The sequence below is a fragment of the Budorcas taxicolor genome, chromosome 7, assembly GCF_023091745.1.
Source record: "Budorcas taxicolor isolate Tak-1 chromosome 7, Takin1.1, whole genome shotgun sequence".
Taxonomy (NCBI): domain Eukaryota; kingdom Metazoa; phylum Chordata; class Mammalia; order Artiodactyla; family Bovidae; genus Budorcas; species Budorcas taxicolor.
Window position 1 is genome coordinate 45,769,901 of NC_068916.1, and position 27,010 is coordinate 45,796,910.

General features: G+C 36.7%; 1 protein-coding gene across 1 annotated transcript in view; it reads left to right on the forward strand.

Annotated features, from left to right (window-relative positions):
- SEC24A (SEC24 homolog A, COPII coat complex component) overlaps positions 1-27,010 on the forward strand; it is a 69,612-nt gene that overhangs the window by 32,392 nt on the left and 10,210 nt on the right. Inside the window, exons 9-17 of the mRNA XM_052642462.1 lie at positions 919-1,028; positions 3,925-4,037; positions 5,374-5,492; positions 9,596-9,651; positions 10,744-10,950; positions 12,213-12,333; positions 12,640-12,798; positions 18,666-18,839; positions 26,426-26,536. Coding sequence (XP_052498422.1) covers positions 919-1,028; positions 3,925-4,037; positions 5,374-5,492; positions 9,596-9,651; positions 10,744-10,950; positions 12,213-12,333; positions 12,640-12,798; positions 18,666-18,839; positions 26,426-26,536 — 1,170 coding nt within the window. The remainder of the gene's footprint in view (positions 1-918; positions 1,029-3,924; positions 4,038-5,373; positions 5,493-9,595; positions 9,652-10,743; positions 10,951-12,212; positions 12,334-12,639; positions 12,799-18,665; positions 18,840-26,425; positions 26,537-27,010) is intronic.

A 27,010-nucleotide genomic window follows, 5' to 3' on the forward strand; every position in this document is an offset into this window, starting at 1 on the left:
GAAAAAGACCATTCTTTTTACTCTGTAATAATTCAGAAAATACCTGTATGTATAGTGTTTAGTACACCTTTAAAATCTTACGTATAGGTGCTTTGGTATATGAAATTAAATTGTAATAAAAGTTGAAGTCACTTTCATATGCGGCCCAGAGCATTTCATGAACTATAGCTTACCTTTCAGCATATATTGGGATTTGAATTTTTAAACAGTTATTGAGAAGACAGATGCAATGATAATTTAGAAAATATTGGAGTACTAGTGTTTTTTTTATAAGCAGAAGGCAGCTGATATTCCATAGAGGTCTTAATAACTTTTGAAACTCACCATGCCCCATACCCTGATAACCCTAAAAATACTTTGAAGTATTTTTGCCATAGCTTTCCAGGGGCAACCAGAGTCTGTAAACGATGTCAAATGTTAATATCTTTTTACCACTGTGAAATTTAAGACAAAGTTCAGTCTTGGGTTTAAGAAAATAATTATCATCTAATGAGTTTTTATCATCCTCTTAAACTATTTTAGGAAAGCAGCTTTCCAGGAATTAAGAGAAAAAGGGTATTAGAAAATAGGAAAAGTCATAGTACTTGTAATTGTAAAAGCAAAACATACTTAGTGCTATTCATTATAGAGAGAAATTGAATGAAACTCAAAAATAAAGTATATTTAACCCAGACTTCCCTGGCAGTCCAGTGGTTAAGACTCTGTGGTTCCATTGCAAGGGGTGCAGGTTCAGTCCCTGATTGGGATCCCACATGCCTCACAGCATGGCCAAGTTAAAAAAAAAAAGTGCATTTAGCTTTTAATATTTAGCTTATATTGAATTATATATGAATCCCTAAATTAAGAAAACAGCCAAATGCAAGTTGTATTAAACGTAATCCTTTCAGTTTTAACAGTGTATGTTGTTAATTCATGTAGTTCCTGAAGAATTCATGTACAACCCTTTGACTAGAGTCTATGGAGAACCTCACAGAAGACCTGAAGTTCAAAATGCTACAATTGAGTTTATGGCTCCTTCAGAATACATGGTAAAGTTTCACTTTTTATATAGCATAAATTTTTCATAATACTGGGTTTTAAATATACCATATAGTTCTTTAATAAAATTTTACGTTTTTAATTTATAAAAGTTATCCTGTTCATTATAAACATAGTTAATTTGTATATAAGGGTAAGTTTGGAAAGTAAAAGTACATGTGAAGTTCTGTTTATGTTTCTTGGGTATCCATTCAGAAATCTGCAATAGAATATTGGGGTCATACTAGTATACTTTTAGGTCTCTCCTAGTTTTTTGCTATTATAAATAATAATGTGATGTGTATCCTCTTGTAAGTACTTATACATACACTTGTGTGAGTATCTGAGTTCTTGCATTTGAAAAGATAATAATTATGCCTAATGGTTATTAGTCCTATCCATTTTACAAAGCACATATATCTTTTTGATCATCACAAACAACTCTTAGTTAAGCACTGTTCATCCTGTTTTTGTTTTAGTGTATTTTTATGGGATAGTCTCTCTGGTCAATTGGGGCCATTTTAGTATAGAAATTATGAGGACTCAGTCTGTTTTCACCACATGGAAATTTCAGTATAGAAAATGTTTTTGTGACACTTAAATGGCTGTTAATAGCTTTCTTTATGTAGCTGTGCCTTTGTTGAGTTAAAGCCAAAAAATCAGAAGCATTTATTTTTTGAATTGGCTTTCCTCCGTTTCTTTACCCCTTAGCTTTTGTAAAAATGGCTTCCTTTAAATTTGGAAACTTGCCTAGGTCTGCAAGAGATGTTGCTTCTTCCAGACTCACTTCTTGGACAGCAGATTCTATGAATTTGGCAAGTGATATGTGCAAAAAAATATAAAAGTATACTAGACATCAAGTTCTGAGTGTGATTATTTGATGCTTTTTATTGAATTGAAGGCAAATATTTGAGCTTGCAAGTTTAAAATATACTTGTACATTTTTCTGCAATTTTAAAAATATACTTGTACATTTTTCTGCAAGTTTAAAATATACTTGTACATTTTTCTGCAACTGGTTGAAATGTGTTGGTTAAATAACTAGCTCAAGTTGACTTTATTTGTCATTTCCAGAACTGTAATTTCTCTAAATTGTGAAATATGATGAAAGCCTATGAAACATGAATATATAGGTTACCAAGTAATCATAATACCACTGTTTCACCACCCAGGTCAAGAAATTGAACATTGCCAATACTCTCAAGAGATTTTCTTTTTAAAAAATATTTATTAATTAGGTTGGTGAAAAAGTAATTATGGTTCCAGACCCTGAATTTTAAATCATTTTAATTAGTCTCAACCAGCTCTTTATTAATAAACATAGGAACTGCTACAACACATTTTTGTCAACAAGAAATAAATTTGTTTATTCCTGTGGCATAAAAATCCATGCTTCAGGATTCAGCGAACTCTTGGAAAGCATTTTCTGCCTCCTGCTGGTTGTGGAAGCATTTTCCCTGTAAAAAGTTGTTAAGATACTTGAAGGAGTGGTAGTTGGTTGGCAAGAGGTCAGGTGAATATGGCAGATGAGGCAAAAACTTTGTGGCCTAATTTGTTCAACTTTTGAGATGTTGATTGTGTGACAGGTGGTTGGGCATTGTTGTGAAGAATTAGGTCCTTTCTGTTGACCAACGCTGGCTGCAGGTGTTGCAGTTTTCAGTGTATCTCATCGATTTGCTGAGCATATTTCTCAGAGCTAATGGTTTTACTGCAATTCAGAAAGCTGTAGTGGATCCAGACTGGCAGCAGACCACCAAATAGTGACCAGGACCATTTATTTGGTGCTAGTTTGGCTTTGGGAAGTGCTTTGGAGCTTCTTCTAGGTCCAACCATTGAATTGATAGTTGCTGGTTTTTGTATACAATCCACTTTTCGTCTCAAGTCACAATCCGATTGAGAAATGGTTCGTGTTTGTTGCATGGAATAAGAGAAGATGACACTTCAAAATGACAGCCTCTTTGATTTGCAGTCAGCTCATGAGGGCACCCACTTATTGAGCTTCTTCACCTTTCCAGTTTGCTTCAAATGCCAAATGACCGTAGAATGGTCGACATTGAGCTCTTCGGCGACTTCTCGTGTAGTTTGATGATTGCTCTCAGTTGGTTGTGGTCAACTTTCAGTGGTTGGCCACTGTGCTCCTTATCTTCAAGGCTCTCATCTCTTTTGCAGAACTTCTTGAACCACTACTGCACTGTTCATTAGCAGTTCCTTGGCCAAATGTATTGTTGATGTTGTGAGTTGTCTCTGTTGCTTTATGACCCGTTCTGAACTCCAATAAGAAAATTGCGTGAATTCGCTTTTTGTCTAGTAACAATTTCCGTAGTCTAAAATACATACACAATTAACAAGTAATAATTTATTAGCAAAAATTATAAAGCAAGAAATGTGCAAATGATGTGTAACATAATCACATTTACTTAAAAATTTTTCCGATATCAAATGGCAAAGTTCAACAATGTGAAACTGTAATTACTTTTGTGCCAACCTAATACCTGGCTGCACCAGCTCTTAGTTGCACCATGCAGGCTCTTTTAGTTCTGGCCTGTGGGATCTCGTTCCCTGACTGGAGATTGAACCCTGGACCCCTGCATTGAGAGCACAGAGTCATAGTCACTGGACCACCAGGGAGGTCCCCTAAAAGCTTTCTGATTATATGTATTCTCCTTCCTGTCCTAGAAAAAACACTCTTCTGACAGGTGACAATCATATTCTCATTTTCCTTTTTCTAAGTATGCATCTGAAAAAAACTTCTTTCTATATTATTTTCTTCATCTATTATTATTATAGTCTCCACTTGATCTGTAAATAAGGTTTATCTTATTGTTTTGCTATATGTAGACATGACAAATGGTAAATTTAAATTAAATCCTAGTAACTGTATTTAATGAGATCCTTTTTCTCCTTCAGTTACGACCACCTCAACCTCCAGTGTACCTCTTTGTTTTTGATGTGTCTCACAATGCAATTGAAACTGGATACTTGAATTCAGTTTGCCAGAGTTTGTTAGACAATCTGGATTTGTAAGTATCTTAACTGGTTAATTTAGAAACAGTGTTTGTAGTAATAAAATGAATAAGTAGTTCCAAAATATATTTTAAAAGCTATGTAATTATGTTCTAAAAGTCCACTTAAATCCATAGTTAACTGTAGGTCTCCCTTTCTCTGCGAAATAACTAGTTTATTTTTGTTCTTTTATTATGGAAAAATTTCAAGGATGTGGTAAATAGAAAGAATATAGTGAAGTTCCAGGCACTTAGCCTCAGGTTCAGTATTTTTAGCATTCAGCTGTTCTTGCTTCATCTACCCCTGCCCCTGCTTTTTCCCCTAGAGTATTTTAATGCAAATCTCAATCAGTATATCATTTTACCTAAAAATACTTGGAATTATTTTTAAGCCTAACTAAAATATGAGAATCACATCAAACAAAATTAGCAGTAATTCCATAATATGATATAATATCCAGTTCAATTTTTGTTTCTGGTTGTCTCAAGAATGTTTTTTATTGTGGGTTTGTTGGAAAAAGAATCTAAACAGTGTCTACCCATTGCATTTGCTGGTTATCTCTCTTAAGCCTCTTAAAACAACTGTACTTTAAATGGTTCTTACATGCTTAGTATAACCCATGAAAGCTAGCATGACCTTTCAGTGTAATGAAATATTCTTGTGCTCTTGTATGGTAAGGAAGAATGTTCAGGAACAAATCTCATCAGAAATGAACTAACTCTCTCAGCTTGGTTGCAGGCATTTTTGTTCTTACTGGCATTTGTGCTTTTAATATTGTAGGTTGTGTATAAGAATTGTTTGTTGATGAGAGGGTTCACTAACTTACCCAAGAATGAAAACTAGTTTGTTTTTCCCCTTGTAAAACTAAGGTGTACATATTTAAGTTCTTTAAAATGTCTTTTTGCTGATCTTCTGAAATGAATGCATTAAGCAGTATAAAAATAAATTTAAGCAATTAAACAAAAAGATGCAGTATGTAAATTACATTTTAGAGTTGGTAAGTGGTAATTTTTTGAAGTCTTTTTATAAGTTAAAATCATCTACAGACTTTCGTGTATACTTTCTGTTGTTTTTGATATGTCATTTCCTTAAGTGATTAATATAGCTTTATATAGGTATAATGAGTTTTGGATTGCTATATTACTGCTTGGTTTTGTTGGTTATTTGGGTTATGTGTAGTGTTTTCTTTGGAGTAGTATGTATTTCCATGGTGATTAAACACTGCATGGATGAAAAACATTTTTGTTGGGATGTTTTTCACAGGATAGAAGCAAATGTTTGTACGTAACTCTTTGCAGATATTTTAGGTATAATATAAAACTTTATAAAATATTCTTCTGAATTTGTTTTTAGGCTTCCTGGCAACACCAGGACAAAAATTGGCTTCATAACATTTGATAGTACAATCCACTTCTACAGTCTTCAAGAAGGTCTCTCTCAACCTCAGATGCTAATAGTTTCAGATATTGAAGGTATATATTATATACTTGAATTAATGAACTGAGGAAATTTTAGTTTTAGAAATGTTTCATGATTGTTCAGCCAATTCAGATCACTTGGTATGATTCTACTATATTGAGGAAAACTTTGAGTATGTAGTGACAAGATTTTTGGACTTGTGAGAGTTTTTCAGTCAAAGTTCTTACTTTATAGAAGAGGAAACAGAATTATGGAGGTAAAGTGAATTCTGAACAAGGTAACAAAAACAAGTTAATGTTAAATCTCATTCAGGAAGTATTTGAGGATAGACATAGGCCAGTGGAACAGAATAGAAGCCCAGAAATAAGCCTTCACATATATGGTAATTATTTTTGTTAAAGATACCAAGACCATTCAATGGGGATTTTTAATAAATGGTTCAGAGAAAACTGAGTGTGCAAAAGAACGAAGTTAGACCCTTATCTTCAACCATATTAAAAAAAAAAATAACTCAGTGGATCAAAGACCTAAACTTAAGAACTGAAATTATAAGAAAACAGTGGAAAATCTTCATGACATTAGGTTTGGCAGTGATTTCCTGGATATGACACTAAGAGCAGAGGCAACAAAAGAAAAAAATAAATAAATTGGACTTGATCACTGTTAAAAACTTTTGTACATGAAAGAAAACTATCAAGACAGTAAAAAGAAGTACAGAAGTACAGAGAAAACACATGTATATGCAAATTACACATAAGATGAAGGATTAATAAAAGAGCTGCTAATGGCTCAGACCGTAAAGAATCTGCCTGCAGTGCAGGAGACCCGGGTTCAGTCCCTTGGTTGGGAAGATCCCCAAAGAAGGGAATGACAACCCACTCCAGTATTCTTGCCTGGAGAATTCCATGGACAGAGGAGCCTGGTGGGCTACAATCCATGGGGTCACAAAGAGTTGGACAAGACTGAATGACTAACAAACATACATACAACTCAGCAATAAATAAACCACAACTCAAAAATGGACAAAGAACTTGAGTAGACAGTTCTCCAAAGAAGATGTACAAATGGTCAATAAATATACAAAAAAATGCTCAGCATCATTAGTCATTAGAGAAATACAAATCAAAATCGCAACGAGATACCACTTAACATCCATTGGAATAGCTGTTATTTTTAAAAATGGAAAATAACAAGGGCTGGTAACGATGTGGAAATTTTGGAACTGTTGTATATTGCTGGTGGGAATATAAAATGGTTCAGTGCTATGGAAAACAATTTGTACACTTAAAAATGGTTAAGATGAGGATTTTCCTGGTTGTCTGGTTGTTAAGAATCCATCTGCTAATGCAGGGGACATTGATCCAGGAAGTTAAAACTTGCCGTGGGGCAGCTAAGCCCATGTGCCACAACTACTGAGCCCACGCTCTGGAGCCCATGAGCCATTGCTACTAAAGCTCGAGTGCCCTAGAGCTTGTGCTCTACAACAGGAAAAGTCTCTGCAATGAGAAGCCTGAGCACCACAACTAGAGAGTAACCCTGACTCACGGCAACCAGAGAATGCCTGTGCAGCCAAAAAATAAAATTAAGTAAATAAATGAAAATTTTAAAAAGAATGACAAAATTTTTTATATGGTTATGGTGATAAATTTTGCATATTATATGTATTTATCACAGTTTAAAAATTAACTCCAAATGGATCATAAATCTGAATATGAGACTGAAACTATAAAACTTAGAAAAAAACATAGAGGTGTCTTTATGACCTTGAATTAGGCAGTGATTTCTTAGATACAACACCAAAAGCACAAACAACAAAAGAGAAAATAGGTAAGTTGGGCTTCTTAAAAATTAGAACCTTGGGTAAGCAACAAGGTCCTACTGTGTAGCACAAGGAACTGTATTTAATATTCTATGGCAAACCATAATGGAAAAGAATATATATTTGTATAACTGAGTCACTTTGCTGTACAGCAGAAATTAAGACAACGTTGTAAATCCACTATACTTCAATAATATAAAAAATGAAAATGTTTTTAAAAACTAAAGCTTTTTGTGTTTCAAAAGGATACCATCATAAAAGTGAAGACACCCACAGAATGAGAAAAAATATTTGCAACTCATATATCTGATCAAAATATATATCTAGATCATGCAAGGAACTTCTACAACTTAATAAAAAAGACAACCTAATTAATTAAAAAGTGGGCAAAGGGTTTGAATAGCCTTGTCTTTGTGGTACACCATATTCAACATTCTGTCTATGCAGTTGGCTGATAAGCCCTTGAAAAGATGCTCATATCATGAGTTACCAGGGAAATGCAAATGAAAACCACAAAGAAATGCCATATCACAGCAGTTAAAAAAAATCTCAAAACCAGAATTTTCTGATACTCTGAGCATGTCTGAATAACTGGTTAAGTTCCATGAGTATTGGTTTGGGGATTACAAATATTAATAAATAGGTGAGTTCACAACTATAAAATCTATGAATTATGAGAATTGGCTGTACATCTTTAAAATGCAATAGATGAATAGAGCCCCTCTTCTGTCCTGGTTGTTCCAGATCTCATAACAGAGCAGCCAAGTCAGTCTTTCCCCTTTCCCTTATCTATTCATATTTCTCCAACTACTTATTTGGCATAAAATAAAATCACATATCAGGTGATTCTGATAATGGGCCAAGTTGTGAATTTACTGATATGGTTCAGCCTCTCAATTTTATACAAGAGCTGATGAATATCCCTTGCTGGGTGTCACATAGCGAAATATTTTTTAAAGGACAGTAGCAAGTTTTTAGAGAAATTGGACCCCTCATTCACTAGTAGTAGGAATGGAAGATGGTGCTGCCATTAGGGAAAACATTCTGTCAGTTCCTCTAGAAGTTAAACATAGAGTTAACCATATAACCCAGCAATTTTACTTAATAGGAAAGCAACGATATTTCAATTTTTAAAATTGTTAATATGAATTATTAAAAATAAAACAGTACAGAACATGTCTACCCAGAAATGTGTACATGAATGTTTTTTACCAACTCAGTCAAGAAGTGGAAACAACCCAACATAAACAAAATGTAGGATATCCATATAATGAAATGTTGTTACTCCGCAGTAAAAAACAACATGGGTGAACCTTGAAAATGTTAGGCCAGGAGGAAGAAGCCAGTCACAAAGGACCTCATAGTGTGACTCCATTATTATAAAATGTCCAGAATAGATCTGTTTAGAGACCAGAAGACTACAGGCTACCTAGAGCTGGGGGAGTTGGTAGGGAAGTGAGGAGTGACTGTTAATCACTGTGGGGTTCCCTTTTGCAATGATGAAAAGGATCTAGAATTAGATAGTGGTGACAGTTGTACAACTCTGCATATAGTAAAAAGATCACTGAAGTGTATCTTCTGCATGAGTAAATTTCATGGTGTGTGAATTATATTTCAAAACTTTTATTAAAATCTTAATTTTAAAGAAAAAAATAGATTTTTTTATATGATAGTTAAACATTTGATGTTTCAAATTATCTGTTGGTATTATAAGAATTATGATGAGCCTTATTTTTGCAATTTTGTAATGAAAAACAGTACAAAAATGTAAAAATTGAGACCCCCCCCTCTAAATATTCCATCACCACCTACATTTTCCTGCCAGTTTGCTTCCTTTCAGAAAAGGGTATTTAATACATAAGCAAGAATAAATTAGAATGTTGGAAAACTCCTCTGATGTGGCCGTTTAGCATACCTTGCAATTTACTTGATTTTATAGCCCTGAGTAGGATAGTAGTCTTCTTTGTGAGAAAGTATCCACTTTATGAATGACAGAGTTGTTAGTGGGCTGTATTACTTCTATTTCAAGACAGAATTTTTGTGTGTCTTCTTAATAAAGTTTTTTTTTTAATGCCAAGAGTGTTCTTTGACTGCTTTTGGGGCTAAGCAGGAATTCTAAGGCAGGATTCTAAATTGTCTTAATCGAAGAAGCAAAGTACTTGTACAAACCTTACAGAGCACTTGTGGTAACTTTTTGAACATAGGTAGACATTGCTGTGAAAGTAGAGAATATGGCTTTTCTCTAAGTGTGGGGGTGGTTAATTATATCAGTGTTATATATTTAGAACATCTGTGATAGATGTTTTGTTTAAAAGAAATATTTATTTATTTTTTCAGATGTTTTTATACCTATGCCGGAGAACTTATTAGTAAATTTAAATGAAAGTAAAGAGGTAAGGGACACTTTCCTATCTGACACGTTTAATTGAAATGTTGAAGGAATGTATTTTTTAAATGAACTTTATGTAGAATTTTGCTTCTTTCTGTGACATTTCTAGGATGTGTAGCATTTTATATTTGCAATTAGTTAAAATTCATCAGATGAAGAGCTTTTGAGTTTGCCCTTGAACTGATTGCTTTTAAGTTTACTATATCAGTTTGTGATAGGGTAGAAGATAAGTCTGTTCCATTAAGGAGGATAAGATGCAGGAAACCTGCCTTGCCAGCCATTTGGGAAATTGGGAGGGTTGCTGAGATAAGCTTCTGGTCAGTACGTAGAAGCACTTTAGGCTGCTTTCAGTGCCCTTTGCTTTTCTGATTCACAGAGTGTCATTGAGGTCAGTTCAGAAGAAACTCTTATTACCTGCCTGGAAATTGCCATGACATAATACAGTGAGAGGTGAACAGAATGTGTCTGAAGGGGGGATGTTGTCTACCCTGTACATGCATATATGCCATAGGGGTAACTTTTTAACTAGCAAGTCTATGGTCTCAGCTGTTGGCAATGGTGACTTTGCCATAGTGCAAAGTATTTTTCCCATTAACTCTCTTTATTTGTACAACCTAACCTGAAGAGGCAGTTTTTTTTGTTTTCTTTTTCTTTTGTAGTAATATCATTAGTTGGCAAATTTACTGGCTATCTTAGATTTTGCAATAGGGAAGAGTTAAATACACTTTGGAACCGAAAAGAATAAAGTGTATAGAGGTGATTGCGAAGGCCATATTTCATGGCATTTAAATATGTCAAATCTTTAAACTGTGATGGTTCTTTTGGATATATTTTGGACTTATAGTCTTGCTGGACTACTGCATGTGCAAGAACTGTAAGGCCCCAATTTTGATTTGTCTTGCTTGCCGATTTACAATGTTGACTTAAAATGGCTTTCTTGTCATTTGACCAACTTCATTGTTTACTGTACCGTCTGTAGATTCTCTGACCATCATCATGACTCAGTGTCCTGTCTATTGTATCACTTACTGACTTATTGTGGAAAAAAATTTTTTTTATTGTAACACTCTGGAGTTTTCTTGCTTTATTTTACAAGCTCGTCCAAGATTTACTGAAAACTTTGCCGCAAATGTTCACCAAGACCTTGGAGACTCAGAGTGCCTTGGGTCCAGCTCTTCAGGCTGCCTTTAAGTTGATGTCCCCAACTGGTGGTCGAATGTCTGTTTTTCAAACACAACTCCCAACTCTTGGGGTGGGAGCCCTGAAACCTCGAGAGGAACCCAACCAAAGGTCATCTGCTAAGGTTAGAAAGTCATCAAGTGTATGATAAGATTTATGCTGGTGTTTTGTCCCTTCGACTATAGAGATTATTTTAAGTTTATTTTTCAGTTATGAAGAACAGGGAATATAAGGAAATGAATAATCATTTCTGTTTTATGTAGTCGTTTCTCTTTCATTATTTTCTATCTGATTCACTCTTACCTTACGTTAGATCTTTAGCAGACTGCTAGCAAATTTGTGTGTAGCTTCCCAGGTGGCTCAGCAGTAAAAGAGTCCGCCTGCCAGTGCAGGAGATGTGGATTCATTGTGGGTCAGGGAGGTCCCCTAGAGAAGGAGTGGCAGCCCACTACAGTATTCTTGTCTGGGAAGTCCTGTGGATAGAGGGGCCTGGTGGGCTATGGTCCATGGGGTCACAAAGAGCTGGACACGATTTAGCAACTAAGTACCAACAGCAATGGCACCTGCCTTTGATGAGCAAGTCAGGGAAACTAAGAGAATATGCTTGCTAGGGACAAGGTAGACCCTGTGTGATGAGTAAAATTAGTCATGGTTTGTTAAATTGACTGTCCTAAATTGTTTTTGAGCACCTTGTGTGTATAAACTAATTTTAAGATACATATTTCTCAAAAGATGAGAATGTGGTCATATACTGTAATGATTAAAGGTGTCAGCTTTGGAATAAGTCTGCCTAAGTTTCATTGCTTTTTAAATGTGTAAGCTTGAATAGTTACTTAATTACTTTGCCCCTCTGTTTCCTTATATTTATAAAGTGAAAGTATCAATTGTACTTATCTCTTATGATAGATGAAAAGTATTACATATGAATTGTTTAGAAGTTCCAGCATTAAGCATTTAAAAGAGTATCAAAATAAGTATAATAGGTATACTCCTTTTTAAAAGTAAAGCAAACTAGAAAATTCTTAAGCAGAACATGTTTCTTACTGAAAAAAAGAGAAAATATTACAAAACAGAAAGGATTTTATAGAATGTTTAAAGATAATTGTTAACCCTCAGTATATATGGTGTGTGTGTGTGTGCTCAGTCACTCAGTCATGTCCAACTCTTTGCAACTCCATGGACAGTACCCTGCCAGGCTCTTTTATCCATGGGATTTTCCCAGCGGGAGTAATGGAGTGTGTTGCCATTTCTTCCTCCAGGGGCTCTTCCTGATGCAGGGGTTGAACCTCCATCTCTGGTGTCACTTCAGTGGCATGTATGAAACGATATATAAATTTTATGACAATTTAATGATTTGAAATGTTTTCTCTTTGTAATTATTAATAGGAAATTCACTTGACACCATCAACTGACTTCTATAAGAAATTAGCCTTGGACTGTTCTGGTCAGCAGGTGGCTGTGGACTTATTCCTTCTCAGTGGACAGTATTCTGATTTGGCTTCTCTGGGTAAGTTCTTCCTTGTGATTTTTTTTCCAGGTGAAAGTCAAAATGGAATTTTTATGATGATATAGATGACAAAGTGAAGGAATTCTTATCCCCTTGGGAAGTCAGTTTAGTTTATAATTAACCTGGTAGTCTTCTTCTCTGAACATTTATAATAGGGAAATGTCTATATTACTATTTAAAGGAACGAATTCTTTTTTGACAATGTCTTGGAAGGTAAAGAAAGGTCAGTTCGAGTGCTTGTAGTTACTTTGTGTTAGTAGTAGTAGGTAATGGTAGAATTTAAAAGGATTATGTGTTCTCTTTCAGGTTGTATTTCTCGGTATTCAGCAGGTAGTGTCTATTATTATCCCTCTTACCACCATCAACACAACCCAGTCCAAGTACAGAAATTGCAGAAGGAACTACAGAGATACCTCACTCGGAAGATTGGCTTTGAGGCAGTCATGAGGATTCGGTGTACCAAAGGTGGGGGCACTTTTTTTAAACATTTACGAAGGCATAAATGGAGCTTTGCTTTGAATTGTCTCTATTTCTGGCTGTTCTGGGTCTTTCTTGCTGCACGTGGGCTTTCTCTGCTTGTGGCAAGCAGGGGTCACTCCTTGCTGCAGTGCACAGGCTGCTCATTGTGGTGGCTTCTCTTGCTGCAGAGCATAGGCTCTAGGTGCCCCGGGCTGCAGAGCATAGGCTCTAGGTGCCCCGGGCTGCAGTAGTTGCGGCTTGCACGTTCTAAATGCGGGCTCAGTAGTTAGGGCTCACGGGCGTAGCTGCTCCATGGCGTGTGGGGTCTTCCCAGCCCAGGAGTTGAGCTGGTATCCCCTGCATTTGCAAGTGGATTGGTAATCACGGGACTACCAGGGAAGTCCATCTTCTTTCATTTTCTTAATGGTACCCTTTGAGGCACAATTATTTTTAATTTTGGTGATGTCCCATTGATCATCTTTTTTCATTTTCCATTTGTACTTTTGGTATCATAGGTAGCTCAGTTGGTAAAGAATCCACTTACCATGCAGGAGACCCTGGTTCGATTCCTAGGCTGGGAAGATCTGTTGGAGAAGGGATAGGCTACCCTTACTCCAATATTCTTGGCCTTCCCTGGTGGCTCAGCTGATAGAGAATCCATCTGCAATCGGGAGATTGGGTTCGATGCCTGGGTTGGGAAGATCCCCTGGAGAAGGGAATGGCTTCCCACTCCAGTATCTGGCCTGGAGAATTCCATGGACTATAGTCAGTGGGGTCACAAAGAGTCAGTCATGACTGAGAGGCTTTCACTTTCACATCATAACAGTAAACCACTGACTTAGAGTCATGAACATTTATACATATGTTGTCTTCGAAGATTTTTATAGTTATAATTCTTATATTTAAGTCTTTGATTTATTTTTAGTTAATTTTTGTTTTTGATGAGGTAGGTGTTTGACTTCATACTTTTGCATGTAGATATAGTTGTCCCAGCACCATTTATTAAAAAATACCGTTCTCTCCCTATTGAATTGTCTTGTCGTCTGTGTCCCTTTGTTGAAAATTAGTTGATCATAAATGTGAGGGTTTATTTCTGGATTCTGAATTTTATTCTTTTAATCTATATGTCTGTCTTATGCCAGTACCAAACTTTCTTGACTATTGTGACTTCGTAGTAAGTTTGAAATTAGGAAGTATGAATCCTCTCACATTTTGCTTCTTTACCAGAATTATTGTGATATTCTAGGTTCCTTACATTTTTATATGATTCTTAGTTTCATCTTCTCAGTTTCTGCAAAGAAGCCAGCTGGCATTTGATAGAGCTTTCATTTAATAGGTAGATAAATTGGAGGGAAGAAGAACTAAAGAGCCTCTCGAAGAAAGTGAAAGAGAAGAGGGAAAAAATTGGCTTAAAGCTCAACATTCAGAAAACTAAGATCATGGCATCTGGTCCCATCACTTCATGGCAAATAGATGGGGAAATAGTGGAAACAGTGGCTTATTTATTTTTGGGGGCTCCAGAATCACTGGAGATGGTGATTGTAGCCATGAACTTAAAAGATGCTTACTCCTTGGAAGGAAAGTTATGACCAACCTAGACAGCATATTAAAAAGCAGAGACATTACTTTGTCAACAAAGGTCCATCTAGTCAGGGCTATGATTTTTCCAGTAGTCATGGATGGATGTGAGAATTGGACTATGAAGAAAGCTGAGCGCCAAAGAAATGATGCTTTTGAACTGTGGTGTTGGAGAAGACTCTTGCGAGTCCCCTGGACTGCAAGGAGATCAAACCAGTCCATCCTAAAGGAAATCAGTCCTGGGTGATTATTGGAAGGAATGATGTTGAAGCTGAAACTCCAGTACTTTGGCCACCTGATGTGAAGAGCTGACTCATTGGAAGACTCTGATGCTGGGAAAGATTGAGGGCAGGAGGAGAAGGGGACAACAGAGGATGAGATGGTTGGATGGCATCACCGACTCATTGGACATGGGTTTGGGTGAACTCTGGGAGTTGGTAATGGACAGGGAGGCCTGACATGTTGCGGTTCGTGGGGTCTCAAAGAGTCAGACACGACTGAGCGATTGAACTGAAATTGGAGGGAATATTGACATCTTAACAATAAGTCTTCCCATCCAAAAACATGGTATGTCTCTTCTTTAATTTTTTCAACAATATGTTGTAGTTTTTAGAATATAGGTTTTGTTTCTTTTGTCAGATTTATTCCTAAATATTTTTTCTGTTATATTTCAAATAGAATTATTAAAAAAAATTTTTTCTCCTATAAGGATAATTAATCCTTTGCATATTGATCTTATGTCCAGCACTCTTGTTGAACTTGCTTCTTAATTCTAACAGTTTTTTAGCATTTATGTTTTAAAGGGCCTACTTGTATCCTATCCAAGATTGAAGGACCTCAGACATGATTATTTCTGCAGATACTGGCTCTAAATTAAGGGAAATGTACATGCCAGAAGTGCTTTTATGACTTTTTCTGCTTGTCAGGACAGAAGCTGTTGTATATGTACCTAACTTTGCATAAAAAGCTTGGGCATACAAACCAACCTATGCCTTCTTTCTATAGTGCTTAATTTATTGTATCTTTGTGGTTAATTTGCTTAAATTTCTCTTTTTTTAATGATAAATTTCATTTCATATGAAATAAAATGCTCTTGGTAAAGCTACCAAAAAAAGGTACACTACAAAAAGATGTAAAATGAGAAATTAAGCCAGTATAGTCTGCCTTAGAGTTTCTCATATGCTCTTGAGAAGTTTTCCCATGCATATATAAACCTGGGTATAAATTTTCACCTTTAAGTAAAAGCAGTGAGGGTCACATGTGGCTTCTTTTTTTGTACATGCTTTCTGTTTTTATATATACAGATCTACATCCTTCCTTTTTTCTTAATTACTGTTGCAAAGTTGGTTTTTACTTCACAAGCAAAATATATACCTATTATTATAAAAAATGAAAACATTATTGATGAAGCTAGTCCTTTTGTATCAACTGTGTGTGTGTTATTTCACTTTCTCTCCAGCCTTATATCATCATAACCACATTGCTGTGTTACTTTTTCTATACATTTACGTACATATGTACCACTTCATGGAAAATATATAGTATAATGCAGTAGCATAAATAAGATTGTACAGGTTTTCAGCAAGTCTTGAAGATCTATTAATATTAATTATGTAGATCTATCATGTTTTTTTTTAAATCTCATGTATTTTAACTTCTAACGAGTATTTCAGTTCAGTTCAGTCGCTCAGTCGTGTCCGACTCTTTGCGACCCCATGAATCGCAGCACGCCAGGCTTCCCTGTCCATCACCAACTCCTGGAATTCACCCAGATTGACGTGCATTTAGTCAATGATGCCATCCAGCCTTCTCATCCTCTGTCGTCCGCTTCTCCTCCTGCCCCCAATCCCTTCCAGCATCAGGGTCTTTTCCAATGAGTCAGCTCTTCGCATCAGGTGGCCAAAGTATTCGAGTTTTCAGCCTGAGCATCAGTCCTTCCAATGAACACCCAGGACTGGTCTCCTTTAGGATGGACTGGTTAGATCTCCTTGCAGTCCAAGGGACTCTCGAGTCTTCTCCAACACCACAGTTCAAAAGCATCAATTCTTCGGCGCTCAGCTTTCTTCACAGTCCAACTCCCACATTCATACATGACTACTAGAAAAACCGTAGCCCTGACTAGATGGACCTTTGTTGACAAAGTAATGTCTCTGCTTTTTAATATGCTGTGTAGGTTGGCCATAACTTTCCTTCCAAGGAGTAAGTGTTTTTAATTTCATGGCTGCAATCACCATCTTCAGTGATTTTGGAGCCCAAAAAACTAAAGTCTGACACTGTTTCCACTGTTTCCCCATCTATTTCCCATGAAGTGATGGGACCAGATGCCATGATCTTCGTTTTCTGAATGTTGAGCTTTAAGCCAACTTTTTCACTCTCCTCTTTCACTTTCACCAAGTGGCTTTTTAGTTCCTCTTCACTTTCTGCCATAAGGGTGGTGTCATCTGCATATCTGATGTGATTGATATTTCTCCCGGCAATCTTGATTCCAGCTTGTGCTTCTTCCAGCCCAGCGTTTCTCATGATGTACTCTGCATATAAGTTAAATAAGCAGGATGACAATATATAGCCTTGACATACTACTTATCCTATTTGGAACCAGTCTGTTGTTCCGTGTCCAGTTCTAACTGTTGTAAATATCACTATTTTCCTATTGATTAGCATTAAAGATTTTTGTGATTTTTCTTTTTGTTATGACACAAACAGTAATGCTTAATTTTTTTGCATATATAAATTTGGAACTTGAATGTTTGTATCTGTAGAATAAATTCTTTGTAATGGAATTACTATGGTTAAAGTAAATACCCATTTAGCATTTTGGAAGATATTGTCAACTTATTATTGAAAAAAGTTATTTTGAAAATTTGAATTCCTTTAAGAAGTTATCTTTTATCCCATCCTCATTCTTACTAACTACTGTGTATTATTTAATATGATTGTTTCCAGTGTCAGTGTGTGGGTTTTCCCCATACTACCAAGCAATTAACTCAGTTCTGACATTGCTTACCTAGAGATATCATCAGATTCCACAGATTAAGGGTTCAGTCTCACAAAATTGCCTCCCCACACACCACACCACCGCATTTCAGAAGCCAGTTGTGAGTCCAGTTTGTTACCTATGCTTCTCGCTATAGATTGGAGGTTCCAGCAAATCCCTCCTTTGGTTGAAATTATTGGCTAGAGTGACTTATAGAACTCAGAAGAAACATTGTACTTACTAGATTACCAGTCTATTTTATTTAATTAAAAAAAATTCATTTATTTATTTTAATTGGAGGCTGATTATTTTATAATATTGTAGTGGTTTTTGCCATACATTGACATGAATCAGCCATGGGTGTACATGTGTTCCCCATCCTGAAGCCCCCTCCCACCTCCTTCCCCACCCCATCCCTCATGGTCATCCCAGTGCACCAGCCCTGAGCACCCTGTCTCATGCATCAAACGTGGACTGGCAATCTATTTCACATATGGTAATATACATGTTTCAGTGCTATTCTCTCAAGTCATCCCACCCTTGCCTTCTCCCGCAGAGTCCAAAAGACTGTTCTTTACATCTGTGTCTCTTTTGCTGTCTTGCAATAGGGTCATCGTTACCATCTTTCTAAATTCCATATATATGTATTAATATGCTGTATTGGCATTTTTCTTTCTGACTTACTTCACTTTGTATAATAGGCTCTAGATTCATCCACCTCATTAGAACTGATTCAAATGCATTCTTTTTAATAGCTGAGTAAAGATTACCAGTTTATTTTAAAAGGATATAGCTCAACAACAAAAATAGAGATAGGATGCATAGAGCAAGATATGAGGAAAGGAAAAGGGTGTGGGGTCCTGGAGTTTCTGGAGCTTGCTTCCTCTCTCTGAGACCTTCATTCTTCCCAAATTTCCATTCACAATCCCAAAGCTTTCTTAAGGACCCTGTCCTTTGGGGTTTTATGGGGCTTCATTACATAGTCAAGACTGCTTAATTCACTCTCAAGCACCTCTCTCCTCCCTGGAAGTACTGAGTGGGGTAGGGGTAGGGGGAATGTCAAACTGAAAGTTCTAATCCTCTATAATCAAAAGGTTGAATCCTCTGGTAGCCAGCCCCCATCATTAGGTAACCTGGTTCCTTTCTAGAAGTCCCCTAGTTACCATAGTAAAAGAAAAATTTATAATCCTCAACACTTAGGGAATTCTAAAGGTTTTAGGAGCTGTGTACCTGAAATGGGTGAAGATTGAGGATTTATTTTTTTATAAACCACAATATCACATCTAAACTTTAATTGTTTTGACATCTTTTTCTTTTCTAGGTCTTTCCATTCATACTTTCCATGGGAACTTCTTTGTTCGGTCAACAGACTTGCTGTCTTTGCCCAATGTAAACCCAGATGCTGGCTATGCAGTACAGATGTCAGTGGAAGAAAGTCTTACTGACACTCAGTTGGTTTCCTTTCAGTCAGCACTCTTGTATACATCCAGCAAAGGTAAGTTTTTCTGTTTGTTTTATTGTGGCAAAAACACATAACATGAGATCTATCCTCTTAACAAAATTATGTCTAAAATACAGTATTGTTAATTATAAGCACAATGATGGAGCAAAGGTAAGATTTTTGAATTGGCCACTGTACTCTATAGCTTGTGATAAAATCCATCTTCTTTGGAAGAAATTACCATTTCTTTTAAGCCAAAAAAGTGTTCTTAATCTTAAGAGGCTTTTTGTTATTCTTGATAAAGCTAAGATATTTGGTGTTTAATTTTTCAAGCATTGTATTTAACAGATATTTATTAAGAGTCTACTTAGTGTCTGAAATTTGACAACACAATAGTCAAACTTAGTTAAAACCCTTTTTCTCATAGTCCTTATTCTAGTAGGGGAGACAAACAATAAAAAGGATATATCAGTAAAATAGTAATTTCTTATACAATGACATTAGTTAATGAGAAACAGAAAGCTGGTAAAGGGTTTAAAAGGTGCTGAGAGGTGATGGTCTTTTAAGATAGGGTTTCCAGGAAAGGTCTTACAGAGGGTGACATTTGAGTTAAGTCTTGAAGGAGTTCAAATGCAAGATAAACAGTTTTTAAGGGTGTAATTTGTTTAGTGCTAATTAATTTATAATATATTTTGTCCAAAAGATGATGTGAAGGCTGGTTAAATTTATTTTTATTATTTTAAAGATTTACAACTCTCACCTTATTTCTGTTTTGTCTCCTAAAAAAAGTTTTGAAAAGTGTTACTGTGCTGTGTCTACTGATTTTTACAGCCCTGCCAAAATCTATAAAAAGTATATAATAGATATTTTAATGAAAACTATTAATATTAGAGAAGTCCACTTTTTGTACTATGATTATAATAATATTGCATACCATAAAAGTAAAATAGATAGATTTCTGAATCTAGATATTATTTTTTATTTGACAAAAAAATTCCCGGTCCTTTTTCTCATTGATTTTTCTTAACATATAACAAAAACCCCTAATATATAATTGAACTAGGTAAAATCTACCATTTTAATATATAGTTCCACAAATTACTTTTAAAGAGAAGTAATACCTGACTATGACCAGTGTATTCTCTTGGCAAAACTCTATTAGCCTTTGCCCTGCTTCATTCTGTACTCCAAGGCCAAATCTGCCTGTTACTCTAGGTGTTTCTTGACTTCCTACGTTTGCATTCCAGTCCCCTGTAATGAAAAGGACATCTTTTTTGGGTGTTAGTTCTGGAAGGTCTTGTAGCTCTTCATAGAACCATTCAACTTCAACTTCTTCAGCATTACTGGTCAGAGCATAGACTTGAATTACTGTGATATTGAATGGTTTGCCTTGGAAACGAACAGAGATCATTCTTTCGTTTTTGAGATTGCATGCAAGTACTGCATTTCCAACTCTTTCGTTGACTATGATGGCTACTCCATTTCTTCTAAGGGATTCCTGCCCACAGTAGTAGATATAATGGTCATCTAAGTTAAATTCACCCAACCAGTCCATTTTAGTTCACTGATTCCTAGAATCAACGTTCACTCTTTGCATCTCCTGTTTGAGCACTTCCAGTTTGCCTGATTGATGGACCTAACATTCCAGGTTCCTATGCAATAATGCTCTTTACAGCATCGGACCTTGCTTCTATCAGCAGTCACATCGACAACTAGGTGTTGTTTTTGCTTTGGCTTCATCCCTTCATTCTTTCTGGAGTTACTTCTCCACTGATCTTCAGTAGCATATTGGGCACCTTACCGACCTGGGGAGTTCATCTTTCAGTGTCCTATCTTTTTGATATACAGTCAGCATAAACAAGACCAAGAGCTGACTGTGGCTCAGATCATGAACTCCTTATTCCCAGATTCAGACTTAAATTGAAGAAAATGGGGATAACCGTTAGACCATTCATGTATGACCTAAATCAGATCCCTTATGATTATACAATGGAAGTGAGAAATAGATTTCAGGGACTAGATCTGATAGATAGAGTGCCTGATGAACTATGGACAGAAGATCGCGACACTGTACAGGAGACAGGGATCAAGACCATCCCCAAGAAAAAGAAATGCACAAAAGTGAAATGGCTGTCTGAGGAGGCCTTACAAATAGCTGTGAAAAGAAGAGAAGTGAAAAACAAAGGAGAAAAGGAAAGATGCACCCATCTGAGTGCAGAGTTCCAAAGAATAGCAAGGAGAGATAAGAAAGCCTTCTTCAGTGACCAATACAAAGAAATAGAGGAAAACAATAGAATGGGAAAGACTAGAGATCTCTTTAAGAAAATTAGAAATACCAAGGGAACATTTCATGCAAAGATGGGCTCGATAAAGGACAGAAAGTTATGGACCTAACAGAAGCAGAAGATATTAAGAAGAAGTGGCAAGAATACACAGAAGAACTGTACCAAAAAGATCTTCACGACCCAGATACTCACAATGGTGTGATCACTCACCTAGAGCCAGACATCCTGGAATGTGAAGTCAAGTGGGCCTTAGGAAGCAGCACTATGAACGAAGCTAGTGAAGGTGATGGAATTCCAGTTGAACAATTTCAAATCTTGAAAGATGATGCTGTGAAAGTGCACTCAGTATGCCAGCAAATTTGGAAAACTCAGCAGTGGCCACAGGACTGGAAAAGGTCAGTTTTCATTACAATCCCAAAGAAAGGCAATGCCAAAGAATGCTCAAATTACTGCACAATTGCGCTCATCTCACATGCTAGTAAAGTAATGCTCAAAATTCTCCAAGCCAGGCTTCCACAGTATGTGAACTGTGAACTTCCTGATGTTCAAACTGATTTTAGAAAAGGCAGAGGAACCAGAGATCAAATTGCCAACATCTGCTGGATCATCAAAAAAGCAAGAGCGTTCCAAAAGACCATCTATTTCTGCTTTATTGACTATGCCAAAGCCTTTGACTGTGTGGATCATAATAAACTGTGGAAAATTCTGAAAGAGATGGGAATACCAGACCACCTGACCTGCCTCTTGAGAAACCTATATGCAGGTCAGGAAGCAACAGTTAGAACTGGACATGGAACAACAGACTGGTTCCAAATAGGTAAAGGAGTACGTCAAGGCTGTATATTGTCACCCTGCTTATTTAACTTATATGCAGAGTACATCATGAGAAACGCTGGGCTGGATGAAGCACAAGCTAGAATCAGGATTGCCAGGAGAAATACCAGTAACCTGAGATATGCAGATGATACCACCCTTATGACAGAAAGTGAAGAAGAACTAAAAAGCCTCTTGATGAAAGTGAAAGAGGAGTGATAAACTTGGCTTAAAGCTCAACATTCAGAAAACTAAGATCATGGCATCTGGTCTCATCACTTCATGGCAAATAGACGGGGAAACAGTGGCCAACTTTATTTTTCTGGGCTCCAGAATCACTGCAGATGATGATTGCAGCCATGAAATTAAAAACACTTACTCCTTGGAAGGAAAGTTATGGCCAACCTACACAGCATATTAAAAAGCAGAGACATTACTTTGCCAACAAAGGTCCGTCTAGTCAGGGCTACAGTTTTTCTAGTAGTCATGTATGAATGTGGGAGTTGGACTATAAAGAAAGCTGAGTGCTGAAGAGTTGATGCTTTTGAATTGAGGTGTTGGAGAAGACTCTTGCGAGTCCCTTGGACTGCAAGTAGATCCAATCAGTCCATCTTAAAGAAAATCAGTCCTGGGTGTTCATTGGAAGGACTGATGTTGAAGCTGAAGCTCCAATACTTTGGCCACCTGATGCAAAGAGCTGACTCATTAGAAAAGACCCTGATGCTGGGAGGGATTCGGGGCAGGAGGAAACGGGGACAACCGAGGATGAAATGGTTGGATGGCATCACCTGCTCAATGGGCATGAGTTTGGGTAAACTCCAGGAGTTGTTGATGGACAGGGAGGCCTGGTGTGCTGCGGTCCATGGAGTCCCAAAGAGTTGGACATGAGTGACCAACTGAACTGAACTGAATACCTGTCTAAAAGGGTAACATTATTTAGTGCTTCTATTCTATATAAAAACATTGATAACTAACAAATAAGATGTTTAAGCCTATCATATTGGCAATGACAGCTATTACACGCATAGAAAGAGATACGCTCACTTTGTGACCCATTAGGCTATAGCCTGTCAGAGTCGTCTGTCCGTGGGATTCTCCAGGCAAGAATACTGGAGTGGGTTACCATTCCCTTCTCCAGGGGATCTTGCCCACCCAGCGGATAAATCCTGCTTACTGGGTAGTTCAAACGGTAGAGAATCTGCCCGCAACATGAGAGACCTGGGTTCGATCCCTGGGTCCAGAGGATCCCCTTAAAAAGGGCATGGCAACCCACTCCAGTATTCTTGCCTGGTGAATTCCATGGACAGAGGAGCCTGGTGGGCTACAGTCCATGGGTTTGCAAAGAGTCGGACACAACTGAGCAAGTTGTACACTTTGTCCTCCATTCCAGCTATATTCTTTTTTTTTTTTATGTTACTTTTTTTTTTTTTTTTACTTTATTTTACTTTACAATACTGTGTTGGTTTTGCCATACATTGACATGAATCCACCACAGGTATACATGAATTCCCAAACATGAACTCCCCTCCCACCTCCCACCCCATACCATCTCTCCGTGCACCAGCCCCAAGCATCCTGTATCCTGCATCAAACATAGACTGGCGATTTGTTTCTTACATGATAGTATACATGTTTCAATGCCATTCTCCCAAATCATCCCACCCTCTCCCTCTCCCTCAGAGTCCAAAAGTCTGCTCTACACATCTGTGTCTCTTTTGCTGTCTCACATACAGGGTCATCATTACCATCTTTCTAAATTCCATATATATGTGTTAGTATACTGTATTGGTGTTTTTCTTTCTGGCTTACTTCACTCTTTATAATCGGCTCCAGTTTCATCCATCTCATTAGAACTGATTCAAATGTATTCTTTTTAATGGCTGAGTAATACTCCATTGTGTATATGTACCACAGTTTTCTTATCCATTCATCTGCTGATGGACATCTAGGTTGTTTCCATGTCCTGGCTATTATAAACAGTGCTGTGATGAACATTGGGGTACATGTGTCTCTTTCTATTCCAGCTATATTCGTTACCATCTGAGCCACCAGGGAAGTTACAATTCCACAAGTTTTGACTATTTAAGTATCACAATCTGTTCCATTACCCCCAACATATCCTTGTGTTTTTATAGTCAGCTGTCTCCCATCCCCAGATCTTAGCAAGTGTTATCTGTTTTCTGACCCTATACTTTTGCCTTTGCAAAAATGTTTTATGAATAGAATCATACATTAGGTAAACCTTTTATATCTGGCTCTTTCACTTAAAACAATGGATTTAAAATTCATCCAAGTTGTTTCATCTACTAGTAGTTTGTTTCTTTTTATTCCTAAATAGTATTCCATTTTACCCAGGTTATTTATTTATTTTCTAGTTTAGGTACATTTGAGTTGTTTCCAGTTTGTGGCAATTTCAAATATAGCCCTTATAAACATTTGTGTACAGATTTTTGTATGAGCATAAATTATAATTTCACTTGGGTAAATACTTCTCAGTGTTTTTGATGGGTGTCTGGGTTGTATGGTGAGCTTATGTCTAACTTCTTAAGAACTTGCCAAACTGTTTCCTAAGCAGCTGTACCATTTTGTGCTCACAGTGTATGAGAGTTCCAGCTGCTCTGCATTCTCACCAGCATTTACTGTTATCTGTTTAGTTTTTGCTTATTATTTTTGGTTTGAGGTATTTTTGCTTGTTATGCCCTTTTAATAAAGTATAATGTATCACTTTTAGTCTTATTTCATGTTTTTGTAATAAATAATGTTGGATATCTTTTTTTATACTTCAGTTCAGTCACTCAGTCGTGTCCGACTCTTTGCGACCCCATGAATCGCAGCACGCCAGGCCTCCCTGTCCATCACCAACTCCCAGAGTTCACACAAACTCACATCCATCGAGTCAGTGATGCCATCCAGCCATCTCATCCTCTGTCGTCCCCTTCTCCTCCTGCCCCCAATCCCTCCCAGCATCAGAGTCTTTTCCAACGAGTCAACTCTTCGCCTGAGGTGGCCAAAGTACTGGAGTTTCAGCTTTAGCATCATTCCTTCCAAAGAACACCCAGGGCTGATCTCCTTTAGAATGGACTGGTTGGATCTCCTTGCAGTCCAAGGGACTGTCAGGAGTTTTCTCCAACACCACGGTTCAAAAGCATCAATTCTTCGGCGCTCAGCCTTCTTCACAGTCCAACTCTCACATCCATATATGACCACAGGAAAAACCATAGCCTTGACTAGATGGACCTTAGTCGGCAAAGTAATGTCTCTGCTTTTGAATATGCTATTTAGGTTGGTCATAACTTTTCTTCCAAGGAGTAAGCGTCTTCTAATTTCATGGCTACAATCACCATCTGCAGTGATCTTGGAGGCCAAAAAAAGTCTGACACTGTTTCCACTGCTTCCCCATCTATTTGCCATCAAGTGATGGGACCAGTTATTAGTTTAGGTTATTCCTAATGTTTTCTAGGAATAACCTAAATAAAATGTGATTATAATTTCCATCCATGTCCACAAATCTTTGTCATCTAAAAACTTCCCTAAGATGGATTTGTTGAATTGAAAATAGAAATATAGAGATGTTTAGAAAAATATTGATACTGCCATGTTTCTTTTCAGAAATATTTTACCAATTTGTAGTCACATTCAATGCCCTTTTAATATCAGCCTCTTATTTTGTGAGTTTATCTGTATCTAAGTATATAATAGTTGTTGTCAATGATAGGCTAAACATTGTATCTTATTTCTTTTAGTTACCAATGTTTTTATCTAGAATAGAAGCAGTAAATAATGTCACCCTTTTACATAGATATTACTTCTCTTTAAAAATAATTTATATAAGCTCCTGCTAGGTAAGGGTTTGTTAGTCTTCATGTGTCCCTACAGGTTGTAGTGTGGGTATCCATTCCAGTTTTTTGCTTGTTGTTCTTTGGTGTTCAAGATCTTACTCGTTAAAAATTTTTAAGAGACTGACTTGATATTTGATATTTTATGGTTCTCAGATGGTTTTCACTTTTGTTTCTTGTATTTACTGATTTTTGTTGGGTGGGTAATTAGCAAAGAGGAAGTATTCTGACTGTTGAATTTTTTTTTAATGAAAACTTTATTTTTAATTTGACAAGCTGAGTATCTTTAGCAGATTTCTTTTAATTTTTTTCCTGTGATTAAAAAGAACACTATAAAATTTCTCTGGAGTTTGAATATCAAAACAGACTGTAGAACATATCCTGGAGTAGTGTTTTCTTACATCATATATATTTTACCAAAATTGCTTTTACAAAAAAGGATAAACTAATCAAAAAATTCAGAAAAGAAATCTTTAAGAAGCTAGCATCTTATCATCATTTGGATATGATCTCTGTTGTCTTTTCAGTGGTACTTTGAAAAAAATTTTGTAGTAAAAAAATAACACTTCAGAGTTTGTTACTATTCCTACTTACTATACATAATCCTGTTTGGTTCCAAATTGAAGTGATTTTTTGAGTAACTTTAATACAAACTTTTTTTTTAATATTGTTGTCCCTCACTAATATTTGTATGTTTTCTCCAAAGGCGAAAGAAGAATTCGTGTTCATACTTTGTGTTTGCCGGTAGTTTCAACTTTAAATGAAGTTTTTCTTGGAGCCGATGTTCAAGCAATTTCAGGGTTATTGGCCAATATGGGTAAGAATTATTACCTATTGTAAACATATTACAAGTAGTAGCATTTGAAAAATCTATATACTTGTATCTTCCTTTAAATAATTAGCTTTAGAATTTCAGTGTTTTAGATTCAGTGTATGCCTGCCAAGTAACTATTTGAATAAATGGGTCTGCTGCCACTCCAGTGCTCTTTCCTGGGAAATCCCATGGACAGAGGAGCCTGCTGGGCTGCAGTCCCTGGGATTGCTAAGAGTCGGACATGACTGAGCAACTACACTTTTACTTTTCACTTTCATGCACTGGAGAAGGAAATGGCAACCCACTCCAGTATTCTTGCCTGGAGAATCCCAGGGACGGGGGAGCCTGGTGGGCTGCCGTCTCTGGGGTCGCACAGAGTCGGACACGACTGAGGCGACTTAGCAGCAGCAGCAGATAACCTGATCTTTTTTTCTTTTTCAAATTGTACAGCTTTATTGAAATTAGTTTCAGTTTGTT